Here is a 16,356-nt window from a genome sequence, read left to right as displayed (position 1 = left end):
CCACAGCACAGACACGCACACATGCTCAAACCACACACCAGAATCTAAATCATATGTACGTGACCGTCTGAAAAGGTACGCCTGCAGGAAAAAGGGACCAAAGCAATCCTTTGAGAACCCCAAGACACGCAATCTCAAACAAGACGTGAGCGCATGCACCAACAAATGCCAGGAAAACCCAGTGGCACACACAGGTCCTTCTGACCTGAATACTCTACTGGGAGGCAAATCCACACACTGAAAAAAGCTGCACATTGAATAAATATTTTATAGTCACAGATACAGAGAGCTTGACTGTTTTAATAATCAAGGCTAACTGCCACACAGTTGAACCTGTCAACGGCTACAGAAACGATTGTGAAGGGGGCCGGAAATGCCAGATGAGCTTCATGGTGGCTGACTCAGCCTCTTCAAATATGACAGATAAAATATCAGGCCGCCCATAGGCAAACAGCAGTGCCACGATCAGCAGGAGCTCGGACACGGACCGGGGGCAAATGAAGCATGTCACCTGTCCTTGCAAGTCATTTAGGCCTCAGGAACAGTCACCAGAGGCACAATGGGAAGCACACACCAAACAGTATCAGATGCCACATTACAAGATGATAAAAATTAAGTCATATGTAAATAAAACATTTTCAAGTGTTTTACAGTCTTTATAGTCTAGGTGATTTTGACTACTGTATATATAATATATTTGTGATGAAACTCTGGCCTCTTTGCAAACTGCATTGTGTTTTACTTAAATGCATGGATTTTTTTAAAGCCACTACTGCTTAAATGTTTTGAACCAAAGAGAGAAATTATTTCATTGAAGGAGTGTGGGTTAGAAGACATAAAACCTAGGAGATATATTCATGTTGAGAAACCAATTGTTGATGTTAAATAGTGGGCAGAGAGGCTTTCAGCTGGAAAGAACTTTACCTGCACACTGCCTGTGAACATGCATGGAGTCACTGTAATCTTCATGTTTTCCAGATTTCCAAGCGAAGTGGAACAGAAAGTAATTTGTCCCTCATGTCAGAAGAAGGAAAAGGAAGCAGAGAAGTGATTAGTGTTCAGGAAGAGTTGACTTCCAGCCTTCTGTGCAACTCACAGAAAGCAATCCCAGATAAGGGGGTATGTGTATGCTTGTGTGTAAAGGGTAGGGTGCTTGAATATGTCCAGGCTTTACAAGATGTAGACAGCCATGAGAGAAAGAATCAAAACAGAAAACAGAAGTGTAAGAAAAGAGAAAGGATTCATATTATTAACAAGCACAGGCAAGTAAGAAATCAACTGAAATGTCTGCCTACCTTTGTATTTCTTTAAATATTGCTTTGGTTTGTAACATTTCTTAACAGATATTAACATGTAGAGAACAGTTCATAGTAACACTTTGCTCTTTTAAGTTACATTTTTGATGAAGAATAAAAAAAAACAATCATGGAAAGAATTTGTGTGTTGTGATAAGTGATACAACTTAGTCATCTGTGTCTATGGAAAGCCGAGATGCACCAACCTCACTCCCTTGGTTTCTGAATATCAAAAATATAGTCAACGACCTTGCAGTTTTAAAAATCACTGGTTCTTACACCTCTCCTGAACTCCAAGCCAGCCAACACCCCCTTCCACCTGGATGTCCTACTGGCACCATCTGATACATCCCACGCTCCTGCCTTCCTGCCCAACCCATCCCTCTTCCAGTGCTTGCCGTCCCGGACCTTGCCTGCAGCCTAAGCCACTGCTGCTCTCCTTGCTCGCCCAGAGAGCCCCATCTAATCAAGTCTGTCCTCTGCTCTGCACCTGGCGGGGGTCCCAGGCTCTCTTCCTTGGACCTTTTAAGGGTCTCACTGCACTGGGCCCCCATATTCTGGTCTACCCTTTGCCTTCTCCTGGGATTATCTTCTGATATAGAGCTCGAGCTCCCCCAGAAGACTTTTCCTACTCCAGCCTCGTTCCCCACCCCCAGCACCCCAAGCCCTGCGTCCTGAGCCCTATCCACACTCGTCGTCTTATTCCCGGGGACATGCCTTGTCTTGGGTCAGGCTTCTACCTGGAATGCCCTTTTTTTTTTCTCTTTTGCATCTCTGCCTTTGCAAACCCTACTCGCTGCTTCCTGTGTGAAGCTCTTTGCAGAATTAATCTCTCTGTCTTCTGTGCTACCGTGGCACTTAGTTCTCACACGGTGGGGCGTTTACCACGTTACATTAAGGTTGCTGATGTTTCTGTCTTACCAACCAGATTACTGGCTCCTTTAGGGCAGGAATCAGGTCTTAAACATCTCTCTATTGGAAGCCCCTAGCAGAGGGGCTGGCAAATGGAAGGTGGTCGAACAATCCTTATTAAGTTAAATGCTATTTCTTCGGGCTCCCCAGCCAGGAATTACCTGACGACAACTTACTCAGATTGAGGGCTCGTGAGGAAGAAAGGGACTCCTAAGGAGACACATGAAATCTGAGAACAGTAATAAGAATTTTCCTTCCCTAATTCAATGGAAATTCTGAGAGGAAAACAGATAAGTGCAATTTGGGGGCTGCCCTTTACAAATCCAAATGCTACTGACATCACAGCACACTCTGTATACTTTGGTGTGCTCATAGAAATCACCGTGGCTAGCGCTTCAAATTTAGAAAATCTTAAGGCATTTGAAAATGCATGAAGTGAATGAATAAATATATGTATAGGACAATTAAATGTATACTTTTAAAGTCAATAGTTACTAAAGTACGATTATACGAAGGAAACTGCACAAATCATAAGTACACAGCTCAAGGAATTTTCCCCAAGGGAATTCAGCCACGAACCTGTATCCAGATCAAGAAACGAAACATTCCCAGACCCCAGCAGTCCCTTTGTGCCTTTTTCCCCTCACTGCCCTCCCTCCCGGAGTAACCGTTACCCTGACTCTTAACACCATAGCTCCGTGGCACCTGTTGTTATTCTTTGTTTAAATGGAATCATACAATATGTAATGTTTTCTGTTTGGCTTCCTTATTCAACGTTATTTTATAAGATTCAACCATATTGTTGCAAGTAGCAATCGTTCACCCTAAATCTGTAAGTGTAAATTATTTCTTAAACCGTATTACAAATGAAGCTATGAGGTGCTGGGCCAGAAGGAATTCAACATTTCTTCATTTTGGCCAAGAATTACTTGAAGTTAAACTACCCACATTGTAGTAAGACAAAAAGTTGTCATGTTTCTGAACCTTTTAAACTCTACAGCATCAAGCCCGTAATGCTCTCATAGACATTTCTAGAAGGAAGGAGTACATGAAGCAGAATTATTTCTCTCTTTCAGGAAAAGGGTATTATTTCTCTCTTTCCTGCACTCTGTCAGGAAAAATAAGTAAACAAACAAAAATCCCAAAAACCTCAGGGAAGAAAGACCCCAAAAGCTCACTGAGTTCTTTTGCCAAATGATCATTTTTGAACATTCAGTCTATTTTTCTGAACTCTAGGAACAATTTCTGCATCTTTTGCTGCTTCGTTTTTGACATGTTCACCAACATTTAAAAACTAAAGTTTGAGAGAAACCATTTTTTACTCTTTCACGCATCCTAACCACAGACTGACGGTTTGCTGAAGTTGGTGAAAAGAAAAAGGAAGGGTTTTTCCAGCACACTGTGAAAGAAATATGATAGGAAGAATTTCAGATTGAGTTTGTTAAACAAACACAGAAGGATTGTTCATATTCGCCAACCTTTGAAAGGATATGTCCAGCACCCAGCAAGCTACACCTCCTTATTGTTTTATAGAGTATCCACATTTATCACGCAATGCTACCATCCAACTACACACGAATTCTAAGTTTGCCTGCTTGCCTATGAGTACATACCTTGGGGGTTAAAGAAACCAGTCATCCAAAACACATTAGGCCTCCCTTCAAATATCCAAGTAGAAAATTGAGCATTTCTTTCCAAAAGTTCAGTAAACCAGAAGCCGAGTGTAGACGAATCCCAGGACACTCTTTTCCAGAGCTGAGGTATACGAGCATCATACATGTTGTCCAGGGCATCTCTCAAGTTCTAGAGGAGATAAAGTTAAAATATGTGAATGAGAAACATCAGCAAGAGAGGGGAAATGACTACTGAGATAATTAATAACTGCTCACCTCACTCATAATGATTGTTCCTTCAATGGCCAATTTTAGATCACTCAGGCTACTGCGAAGGATTGTAATGACTCTTTGCATTCTGTCAATTTCTTGTCTAAGAAATATGTTCATTGAATTAAGATGTCCCATCTTTACCAAGCGAGCTCTCACCTAAAACAAAGTATGCAATGCAATAAAGGAGCTTTTAACATCTGTCATTTCTCTTCCGATGACCTCTCCTTTCTCGATTCTTTTTCTTCCTCTGGATGTGTCTCTACCAGCCCAAATGAACTCTAAAATAGCTCTTGCAGAACCAAACTTGTCATTAAATTCCCCATTTTCTGAGCTTCAAAAACTACGGTTCAACTAAAATGATTTTTATTTCCTACTGATTGTATTTCGTTGATAACTGGAAATGTACTTTAAAAGGCTAAAATAAAATTGTACCTTTTCCTCTTCCGAATGATTAAGTACTAGGTGTCAGTTAAATATTTTTTTTTTGTAACCTAACCTTCGTAAGAGTACAGTGGAATTTTTTCTCATTATGTTTGCAGAGTTGTTATTAGAAATGTCACAGAAAGTTAATACAGCCAAAATCTTTACAGAGCAGTTACCAATGAATATGATTAGCTGTATTTTTCCAAAGATCATTGTTGCCTTGGCTATGGTGGCTACAGAGAGCCTTTCCTAATCTAATCGATGAAAATGTTTGACTGCGTGGAAGAGCTTAATAGCACCTGTCATTTGTTCCTTTTGGTATATCATTTATCAACCATTTTGAAGAGATTGATACAAAAGCCTCTAGTTGTGGGAACAATAAAATATAACGATTATTGGAAAATAAGCCAATACCTATACCCATTTCAATTGAGTGACATATGCCCAAGAAAAGATTGACTACAAAAACTGGCAAGAACTCATAAAGATTTGAGATTTCTGCCGGCCACAATGAAAGAGATGCCAAAATCTGAGGGACCAAGACAGACGAGACACCAGGACAGTCCAAAGAATCACCAGAGACCCCCACTGCCCCTTCCTGAGGCATGGGATGTTGGAGACGGATGGGCTTCAGAGCCATCGGGACCAGCCTCCTCATTTTACAGAACAGGCCTCTGGCATAGCATGGAAGTTTCCTTTCAGCAGTGGACGCCTCTGCTTTGCTACAGTTGGGTATCTCTGATAAGCAAGAGATGAAGAGGGAAAGCACAGACTCAAGGGGAAGCAATGATATTAAACTGAACGGCCCGAATGGGACTACCTATGTAGGTGGAGTAAATAATAAAATCACAGCCAAGCATGCCAGTGGAGGTCCCTAACCCAGCCCAACGTAACAACCTTCAGGTATTCTCCTAAATTTCTGGTTCTAGAACCTACATTTTTGCAGTCTCCAGTGACTTGTTCTCATCTCCATCCCGAGTCCCTCAGCTTTCAGTGGCTGAAGAGCACATAGAGCATCCCCTTTAAATCACTCCACTGCAAGAGGGGAAATTCACTCTTAAGGAAAGGGGAAATTATAGAAATACTTTCTCAACCCCATGAGTGGAAAATTAAGCCCAGGTGTTGACTGCAAAGTCAAATCGATAGCTCAGGTACGTTTGCTATGCTAACAGCCCCAAACAAATCACCTCGTCCTGCTTAGGATTTTAAAAGGGTAGCTTCACTTGAGATAGATGCATGCTTAGGGAAAACTTGGACTCCAGAAAATGTAATTTTAATACTGATTTTGAGTATGATTATTGTTCCAGCCTAAAATTGCCTTTTTTATTAGTAAAACTTAAGATTTGCTGTAGGGATTTTCATTATGTTTCTGGAACCAGGTAGTCTCTTCCACAGTAATGTAACTTCATTTTGACTACAGAAGTCAATGGTATGACTATACTTTGATTTATAAAATTCACTTTACAGCCACATTTTCAAGCATGCATCTCTTTTATAAAATAAAGGACACTAACAAGTAAGTGATCTTGGAATAGGAAGAAGTTTTAGATGTCTCTTAGAACAAAGTCTGTCCCATATAGGAGTCCACTTAGTGACGCCCCTGACACTCGGTTTCTGAGCCAGAACAGACATCCTGCTGGTGAAGTGGCCCCAGCTAAGCCTGGACAGGCCAAATCATCACAGGTCTTCAAAGTTTCCTCTGGCAATACCAACCCTGTGTTCTAGTCACGTAGAGGACGTTTTATCTCACTTTCATACACCAGTTTTAAAAATGTTTAATGGCAAGTAATCTGCCTTGCATTGTGAAGACCACACACAATAAACCATTGAAAGTACGTACTTGTAATATTTATCCATTTAAAAAATATTTTCTCCCTTTACTATAATTATTCCCACATGAAGCCAATGGTTTCAACGTCTTAACCAAATGTCTTGCTTGATACCTATCTACACAATGGAAACAAAAATTGTTTTAAAAGGCAAGAAAGCATTTCTACTGTGGGGAGCATTCACTGTGTGCTAAAACTGGATCAGATTGTAGGGTTTGGAATCAGATTACTTTGCGTTCAAATTCTTGCTCTACCACTCAGCCTGGTTTTTGCTAGTACTGTCCTGGGCGCTGAGTGACATAACGTGTATAAAGCACTTAGCGCAGGGCCCGGCTTGTAATGAGCGCTCCAAAAACACCAGCTGCTGCCCCATTACAACCTCATTCTAATGACTGGCTAAGCGTAGTGCTTGGAAACTTCAGGTTGGTAACTGGGTGCTTATAATAATAGCTCTGCTAATTGTTCTATCCTATTCAATCAGTTCCAGAGTGACTAAAATTAAATTTAGTAAACAGGTCATCTATCTACAGTTAAAATATTTTGAGCATCTTAAAGGATGCCATCATCAACACCACTGCTTTTTGGCCTTAAAGCTTTTTAAATGTTTTTTTTTTTTTTTTAGCACACCTTAAGGCATAGTTGAAGTTGCTATATAACTGGGTCAATGAGAAAGCTTTGACTGGGGAGGAATTAACTTGTGAAGGAATTTTTAAAAGAAAGTAACACAAAAAAAATCATAGAAAATGATGTTTTTTTCCTGATGTTTTTAAGTTTTCAGTGATGACAAGGTTCCATGAACAATGAGAGATACAGAGTTTAGTCATATAGTCAAACAAAATTTACAATACAGGTCATCTGCCGCGTAGGCAACAACAAGCAGATTGCTGTTTGCCACGGTAATCAGACTCACTGTTAAACGTGCAAATAGTCCTGAACACGGGCCTGCAAAGAGCACAGCTTACCTCGTGAGGGACATAGTTAGGGGGCAGTTTGCTCAGCATATCTTCAGATAACCTGTACACGATGGCTTCCCGGGTCTCTCCCACACCACCTCCGCTCTCTTTGGGTTGAATGTTGGTAATCGTGTCAAGAACGGCAGAAGCAGTGCTGCTCTGATACCTGACAAAAGGAGGGAACCTGTTCAGAATGTAACAGGCAAACACCCTGGGAGATAATTGTCACAACAGAGAAAAGGGGAAAACAAAGAAACTACCACCAATCTACAGGAATGAAAAAACTAGAGATCCGTTCTACTGCCTCCTACAGGAACACCAAGAGCATCACGGAAGTGAGAAGCTCTCCGTCTCCAGGGAGGGATCCACAAACATGCCTGAATCCAAGCGAGTGCTCTACCGTCCTGGTCCTAGCTAACCTAAACACCTCATGCTGGACTGTGCGTACGTTTCCTTTTATTCTCCCTGCTTATGGACTGGTCATAAAAGTCTATTATTATATGACAGTTTGTTAGATCAGAAAGGACCACTCGTATTTCCTCACTGAATTATAAATTATTATTTTTTTTATCTTTTCTGGTTTTTTTCCCTCTCATATTCCCACTTGTTTTATGACTTCCAGGGCAATCTATTGGCATCTGTCTGCTCCACTTCTCCAAATGTAGCCACTCATCTTTAAATCCATTTATTCAATAAAGATTTGCTATGTACCAGGCACTGAGCTAGGTTCTGGAATACAGTGGTGGAGGAGGTGGACATTACACAACACCATTGTAACGAGTGCCACGGAGGAAAAGAACAGGGTGTTTTAAAAGAGCTTGGAGGCCGGGCATGGTGGCTCACGCCTGTAATCCTAGCACTCTGGGAGGCCGAGGCGGGAGGATCGTTTGAGGTCAGGAGTTCAAGACCAGCCTCAGCAAGAGCAAGACCCCGCCTCTATTAAAAATAGAAAGAAATTAGCTGGACAACTAAAAATATATATAGAAAAAATTAGCCAGGCATGGTGGCACATGCCTGTAGTCCCAGCTACTCGGGAGGCTGAGGCAGGAGGGTCGCTTGAGCCCAGGAGTTTGAGGTTGCTGTGAGCGAGGCTGACGCCATGGCACTCTAGCCCAGGCAACAGAGTGAGACTCTGTCTCAAAAAATAAAAATAGCTTGGTCTCTCTCACTTTCACTCTCTAGCTCTCTTTTGGGTGGACCAGATGCTCTGAGGTATATAAACTTAGTCTCTATCCCTGAGATACTAGGTTGACCAGCTATCTACATACTCAGGCAGGAGTGTGTGTGTGTGTGTGTCTGTGTGTATGTGTATGTGGTAGAGGTAATTTAATAACTATAAGATCAGTGAAAGTCTCTCTTAAAAAGTCACATGTAAACTGAGACCTAAAGGAAAAGTAAGTCAGCCAGGCAGTCGGGTGGAGTGGGGTTGGGGGGAGGCAGGAGAGGACATTCAGATAGGAAGTTAGAGTTGGGGTGAAAAGGATGTCAGTGTATTTGAGGAACAGAGATAAGGCCAGTGAGGCTGGAGCCTGCAAGCTGGGAGGAGAGATGAGGATGGAAAGAAGGCAGGGAACAGACACGCAGGGTCACAGGGGCCACGTTGAGGATGCTGAACATTACCCTAAAGGCCATGGGAACCACTGAAGACTTCCCAAGCTGGGTGGGGCATGACAAAATTTAAATGTTATGTCTTTTCAGAACTCCTAGTTTGCCACCTATAAACATCACATAATTTGATTTTGAGGGGTCATTGTTTCATTTGTAAATTTTGTCTCTTGTCCAGATATCAAGTATATTCCACCTTTCCTTTCATAGGTGGTGCAGGCAAATCTAAAAGGAATTCAGCAAAAGCTTGAGATTCAGTGATTTGTTTTTCTGTTTCATTTTCTTGAACAGAAAATAAGCCTTTATAATATGGCAGTATGTATCAAAGTTTTATGTTTGCATACCTCTTAACATAGCAATTCTACATCTAAGAATTCATCCTAAAGAAAGAATCAGACATTTCCACTTCTGACAGTATGGTGCAACTGTTACTGTGAAGCACCCTTCTGAAAACAACTAACAATGCTGGGTGAGATGAAACTCATCTTTTTCAAAACACTGGTGGACTGGCAAGGCACTAGGAAATGCTCGGAATCAAGCAAAACATAGAGTGAAAGCTGGAATCCAGAGAGATAAGCCAGATTTTACGCTGGGGGCATCAGCTAAGGCTGGTGTTCTAGAGTTTCTGTTTGGATGGTACAGTGAAATAGGGTAAGCCCTCATCCCCAAGGTGGCCAACCTAATAGGAAATTCCTGCTTAAATCTGGGACCCCACAGGGCTTCATCCTCAGCCAACAGGGGATGGGAAGTAGCTTGTTTAATCCAGCTTGGTGCTGGGTGGGGGAAGAATCTTTCCTGAAAGTTCTATTTCATGAGGTTTGTGGCATTAATTCATTCACTTTACCTGTGCAATCTAAAAAACAAAAACAAAACAAGCAAACAAACAAAACAAACAAGCCAAGAATTTATTATAAGGTCATCCCAGGAAATCCTAAGTGACGCCTAATGGAAACAAACACAAATCTTCCCTGGCACAATATAATTTCAACTCTGGTCTCAAAGAATACAACAGTTCATTTCTAATAGACACGAGCTCACAGTCAAAAGTTAAAAAATCATAAAGAAACAAGGCATTGTGAGCAAGAGCCAGTAGAAACAACACAAATCAAAATCAGACCTGCAGAGATCTCAAACAATGCATTTTTCAGATGCACATTATAAAATATATTTTTACTATGATATACTGAAATGTTTTAAAAGGTGTCTGAAAATATAAATATTAGATAGGGAACTATACACATGAATAAAAAAAGAGCCACAAAGAATTTCTGTAGATAAAAAATAACTAAAATTTCAAACCCATATTAATTGTTTATTGCTGCTGTAGCAAATTACCACAAAATCAGCAGCTTAAAACAACATAATTTATTATTTTACAGTTCCATAGGTTATAAACATGACACAGGTCTCACTGGGATAAAATCAAGGTGTCATCAAGGCTAGGTTCATTTTTGTAGGCTGTAAGGGAAGATCCATTTTCTTCCTCATTTGAGTTGTTGGCAGAATTCACTTCCTTGTGGTCATAGGACCGAAATTCCCAATTCCTGGCTGGCTGTCAGCTGAAGGCCCTTCCTAGTTTCTAGATGCGGCCTGCACTCCTTGCATTGTGGCCCCTTTTCTATATCTTCAGGGCTACCAAGGGCAGGTCAAGTCCCTCTCACAGCTGAAATCTCTCCTCCTCCTTCTTCCATTTTGTCTCTCTGACTCACTCTTCTGCCTCCCTCTTGCACTGTGAGGAGCTTTTGTTATTAGATTGGGACCACCTGGATAATCCAGGATAATGTTTCTCCCTGAAGATCCTTAACCAAAGTTACACCTGTGAAGTCCATTTTGCCACCTAAAGTAACATATTCACAGGTTCTGGGGGTTAGGATGTGGACATCTTTGGGAGCCCATTATTCTGCCTACCATAACAGCTAATATTGGGTTCACAGCAGATTAGATATGGCCAAAGAGAGAGTTAGAAAACTGGAAAATAGATCTGAAGACATTCTTTAGGATGCTGTAGAGGAGAAAATAAATGGAAAATATTAAACACAGGTTAACAGATATGTAGGTTAGAGTGATAAGCTTTAACATACATCTTAACAAAGTTTCAGAAAGATAGATGGAGAACAAAAAAGAGAAAATAAGTGATGAAATTATGACTAAGAATTGATGAAAAACCTAAATCCTCAAGTTCAGGAAACTCAATTCAAAATACTAACAAACAAAATAGTAAACAAACAAAAATTAGAATATATATGTAAACATATCATAATGAAGCTGCAGAACAATAAAAACAGAATATTTTCAAAGAGCCAGAGTTATAAAAAACAGATTATCTAGAAAGAAATGACAATTAGACTGATGGCCAATTCCTCAACAGCAGCAACAAAATATAGAAGAAAATAGAATAGTGTCTTCCATGTGCTGTGATAAAATAACCATACACCTAGCAATTTATGCCAAGCAAAACTATCTTTCAAGAATGAGAGCAAGACAAAACATTTGAATAGACATTTCACCAAAGAAGCTATATGAACAGACAAAACCACGTGAAAAGATGCTTAAACTCATTCCTGTTAGGAAGATGCAAATCAAAACTACAACATGATGTCACTTCACACTTCCAAGTATAATTATAATCAAAAAATAGACAATAACAAACATTAGGAAGGATGTAGGAAAACTTGCACCTTCATAGTTGCTGGAGTGGATTGCAAAACGGTACAGTGTCTTTGGAAAACAACTGGCAGTTTCTTAAAATGTTAAGAATAGATTAATCATATGACTAAATAGTTATATTTGTAGTTATCTACTCAAGATAAATGAAAAGACATGCCCACACAAAGACTTCTACATAAATGTTCATCGCGGAATTATTCATAATAGCCCAAAGTAGAAACTATCCAAATTTCCATAAACTGGTGAATGGGCAAACAAAAAATGTGGTATATTCATACATTGAAATAATATTTGGCAATAAAAAGTAATGAAGTATTGACAGGCTACAACATGGGTAAACTTAAAAAACATTATGCTAAGTGAAAAAATCGCGAAACAAAAGACCACATAGTGTATGATACCACTTAAGTGAAATGTCCAGAAAAGGCAAATCTATAGAGACAGGAAGTAGATTAGCAGTTGTCTAAGGCTGGGGATGGGAGTAGGGACCGACTACAAATGGGCACAAGGTTTCTTTTTTGGGATGACGGAAATAGTCTAAAATTAGATTTGCAGTGATGGTTTCACAACTCTGTAAACTCACTAAAATTCATTTAATTGTCCACTTAAAGTGAAGGAATTTAAGGTAGGCATATAACACCTCATTAAAGCTGTTTTTCAAAAAAGGAGGGCAAAATCAGGGATTTTTCAGATAAGAACAAAAAGAGTTTATCACCAACAGGCTCTCATGAAGGAAGTTCTAATAGTTATGCTTCAGAAAGGAGGAAAATGATTCTGATGGAATGTTTGAGGTATAAAAAACAATGGATCAATGCATGGGTAAAATCTAAGCAAGCATTATAGAAAATAATTATATGTCTAATTGTGGAGTTACAAAAACAAGATAAAATTAAAATACTGAAATGTCAGGAGGAGAATGATCAGAGCTAAATTACCTAAGAGTTTCTGATTGAGTATAAAGATATTAATTTTAGACTTAATTAAGAATACATGTTAGGATGTCTAGAGTAACTAGTTCAAGAACAGAAACAGAGTATGTGACTTCCAAACTAACAGAGGGGGAAAAAGTAGAAAGGGAAAAAAAATTCTTATTTAGTAAAAGGCCAAAAAGAAGAAGAAGAAAAGCAGCAAAATATAGAAATAGTGGTGCAAGGAAAGCAACATTTTATATTTGGTCTTTATATTTTATACATATGTTATAAATATTCTTCTGTATTTACTCAATATTTAATAAAGTCATTTTAAAAAGAAGTAACCAGACAAATGTACAAAGATGTACATACACCACTTTATAACAGCATTTATAATAATAAATCCTGGTAAAGCTCTATAAAAATCTATATAATCAATAAAAATGGTAATGTAGCTCTATATTCATTGATACAGTGAAGTGTCATTAGGAGATTGTAGAATAAAATAGCACGGTACAAAAACCAGTTATGGTATGATCTAATTTCTGTTGATACTATTGTGCTTATTATAGGCATAGAAAAAATCTAGAAGGGTAGGTTTACAACGGGATTTTTGCACGATGAGCTTTTTCTGTAATTATTACTTTGTGCTTTTCATTTTTCTGCATTGTTTATGCTTCTCAATAAAAAAACATGCTTTTTATAATAAAGAGTATGAAAACTATTTTCATTCTGAAAAACAGAGAAAAGATAAATGCCCACAGGCAAAGATGTCAAGAACCCAACAGGACGAGTCAGCGACAAATGCTCCAGGGTCACTGAGGCAAATCCTTGCTCATGTGCTCAGGAGCAAGGCTCCCTCTGCCCTTTCTCTACAGGGTATGGAAAGAGAGAATTACACCCTTCTCCCTCCTCATTCCTATGTGTGAATTAAACAACCTTTTGTGGAACTTGCTGCACTAACTGGCAGAATCCTAAGGAGCTATGTTGGTAAAGTTATCCAGGCTTCTTTGTTTATGAAAAAGCCGCATTTGGGGGGGAACGGAGGGAATCCTATACAGCCAGCCTTTGAATTCATTTATTTTTTTTATTTTTATTTTTTTTGAGACAGAGTCTTGCTTTGTTGCCCGGGCTAGAGTGCCGTGGTGTCAGCCTAGCTCACAGCAACCTCAAACTCCTGGGCTCAAGCGACCCTCCTGCCTCAGCCTCCCGAGAAGCTGGGACTACAGGCATGCGCCACCATGCCCGGCTAACTTTTTCTATATATATTTTAGTTGGCCAGATAACTTCTTTCTATTTTTAGTAGAGACGGGGGTCTCACTCTTGCTCAGGCTGGTCTCGAACTCCTGACCTCGAGCGATCCACCCGCCTCGGCCTCCCAGAGTGCTAGGATTACAGGCGTGAGCCTCTGCGCCGGGCCTGAATTCATTTAGAAATGAAACTGAGGAATGGAGGAGACGCTCTGTCTTTAGCATTTTTATCTGATCAGCAGGCAGAATACCACAGCTGGACCCAAAGGTGCATATCCACACACCTGTATACTTCGCACACTGGACTTTCAGTCCGATACAGTGATCACAAGGGTTCTGGTGTCAGACCTAGCAGGCGTTTGTAACTCCACCCAGAGTTGGGCATTAATTCCAAATTACCTTTAACATGGGAATTTCACACTAAGGGCCAATAAAGTAACAGCTGATTTTTAATAAATGAAAATTGATTTTATATGTTTTAAATATAATTTTCAAATTTTAAATTATTTTTTGAGGAACCCCTATTCAGATGTTACAGTTTTAGAATATCCCAAAAGACACTTATTTTAAAAGTTGCAAGATGAGTATATCAAATACGCACATCATTGAACGTATGAAGAGAGAACAAAATATTCTAGTACAATAACACAAAAAGCATTTGCATCCCATTCCTGAATTCTGAAGTAGGGCCCAATCCCAGTTTTTTAAACGTTATATAGAGTATCATACGAGGCAAATACAAAGAACTCTGAGGGGGAAATCCTATGAGAATAGCTGATGAGACCACAAAATGAAGTTATCAGAAGTCAAGGATCCACGTGTTATTACACAGATTTTTCAGAAATTAAATTTGTATGGGATTGATATTACTCCACAGTCTCCCCCTGGTATTAGATACAGAAGAGATAGAACATGTGGGGGAACTGCTGTGTTAGAGAAAACAACATCTTACAGAGAGCCCCAAATACCAGGCAAGGCTGGGGAACATGAAACTGTGACTTCATCCGAAGTCTGTGCCTCCACATCTCCCTGGAGTCCTAGAGCTTCCTGTTTTCTGACTCATGCTTAAGTTCTCCCTGACCCCTCACTTGCACTGTTCCTGGCCTGGCCCCATCTCCTTCAGTGACATCAAGGTCTTCACCCAGCCACCCAACCCAGAACCTTCAGAGATGGCCTCCTCCTCGATGCCTTCTCGGTTGCCAGGTCCCATTCCCAAATCATTTCCAGCACCCACCCCCTCAGGGTCATCCCCACTGCCTTCGGAACTGCCTCAAATTCTTTGGCACAACACCCAAAACCTTCAAAAGCCACATTCTGCCTCCGTCATTTACCCCTGTCTTTAAGCAGCCTCCCCCCACCCCCCGCCATGCTCTAGGCACACTGGACTTGGTTCCTAGAACACAGCACACACTTTCACACCTCTGTGCCCCTCCTCAGACTGTCCCTTCATGCACGTGCCTCAGTCTGCCCCTCAGTCCTTACTGCTCACTTTGCTCCTCCGCCTTGCACTTTGCCCTTCTTGCCTCTGGTCCTGCAGTCACTTCCTCCCCGCCCTGTCTCCACCCTGAGAACTCCTGCACATCCTTTAAGGCACACCTTGAGAGTAGCCTCTCTTAGAGTTTACCCTATTGTATTACAGGAGTATTTGCCAGTCACCCACTGTCCCTAGTAGATGACGAGCACCAAGGGCAGGGACTGCATCTTACTCATCTCTGTATCACCAGTTGGCCAGACAGGAAGTTCTCAATAAATATTTGTTTGTTGAATCGAGGCCAATTGGCTTGAATTTTATTAAACCTCAAATATAAAGGAGAGCAATTTTCCAATATTTAAAGGGCATGAAAATTTAATCATTTGTTCCTTCTTATGGTAAAAGTATAGTATATTATTATTACTATTTTCTATTTCCTCAGCATCTTTTCACATACAAAGGGATACACACACACACACAGACACACACACACATGTATCTCCTTGGGTCTTTGTCTTTTAATAACTTCACTTTGTTTTCATAGGCTATTTTCACAGGCTTTTCCTTCTCACAGTTATCTGTATTTTTCTTATGCTTTCTAAATGCCTTTTAAACACTGGGATTGCATCCTACTTCAAAATTTGGGAATGGGTTGCAAATGCCTTTTGTATTATATATAGATAGGTATAGTCCTCAAACACAGGAGAATCAGAAAGATATTTGAGAGTGAAGGTGAACTATTTTTATTATTATATTATTTTATCAACATGGATCTTTAAAGGTTGAAGAGAAGAAAACCACAGTAAACTTCCATCGATGCTAAGAAAACCAGAGTTCATTCATCCTACCTGTTCTAGCTACAAAGAAGAAAGGAAAGACCCCATGTCTGGGACTCTCGGGAGCTCTCTCTGCCCACCTCCAGCTTGACTTCTCTTTGGAAACACGCTCTGCACCAGTGGCGGGTGCCAAGCGTGCCCATCGCCGCGGGCGTGGCCATCTTGCTCCCTGCGGCTCTGGCCAAGTTCACCGGCGCCCCAGGGAGAGGCTGACGGAGATGCTGCTGCTGCTAGATCCCACCTAAGAAATCACTTTCATGGTGGGTGATTTTATTTTATTTTTGTATGAGGTGGTCTGAAAACAGTCCTCAAAACACA

At 40.4% G+C, this 16,356-nt stretch overlaps 1 protein-coding gene across 1 annotated transcript in view; it reads right to left on the bottom strand.

Moving 5' to 3' along the window:
• Positions 1-16,356, bottom strand: part of DNAH8 (dynein axonemal heavy chain 8) — a 286,065-nt gene that overhangs the window by 10,217 nt on the left and 259,492 nt on the right. The window contains 3 exon segments of the mRNA XM_045542103.1: positions 3,821-4,010; positions 4,097-4,242; positions 7,301-7,464. Of these exon segments, the coding sequence (XP_045398059.1) occupies positions 3,821-4,010; positions 4,097-4,242; positions 7,301-7,464 (500 nt within the window).

The sequence above is a fragment of the Lemur catta genome, chromosome 2 (assembly GCF_020740605.2).
Source record: "Lemur catta isolate mLemCat1 chromosome 2, mLemCat1.pri, whole genome shotgun sequence".
NCBI lineage: Eukaryota > Metazoa > Chordata > Mammalia > Primates > Lemuridae > Lemur > Lemur catta.
The sequence above is the reverse complement of the archived record's forward strand: the minus strand, read 5'-3'. Positions and strand labels throughout refer to the sequence as shown.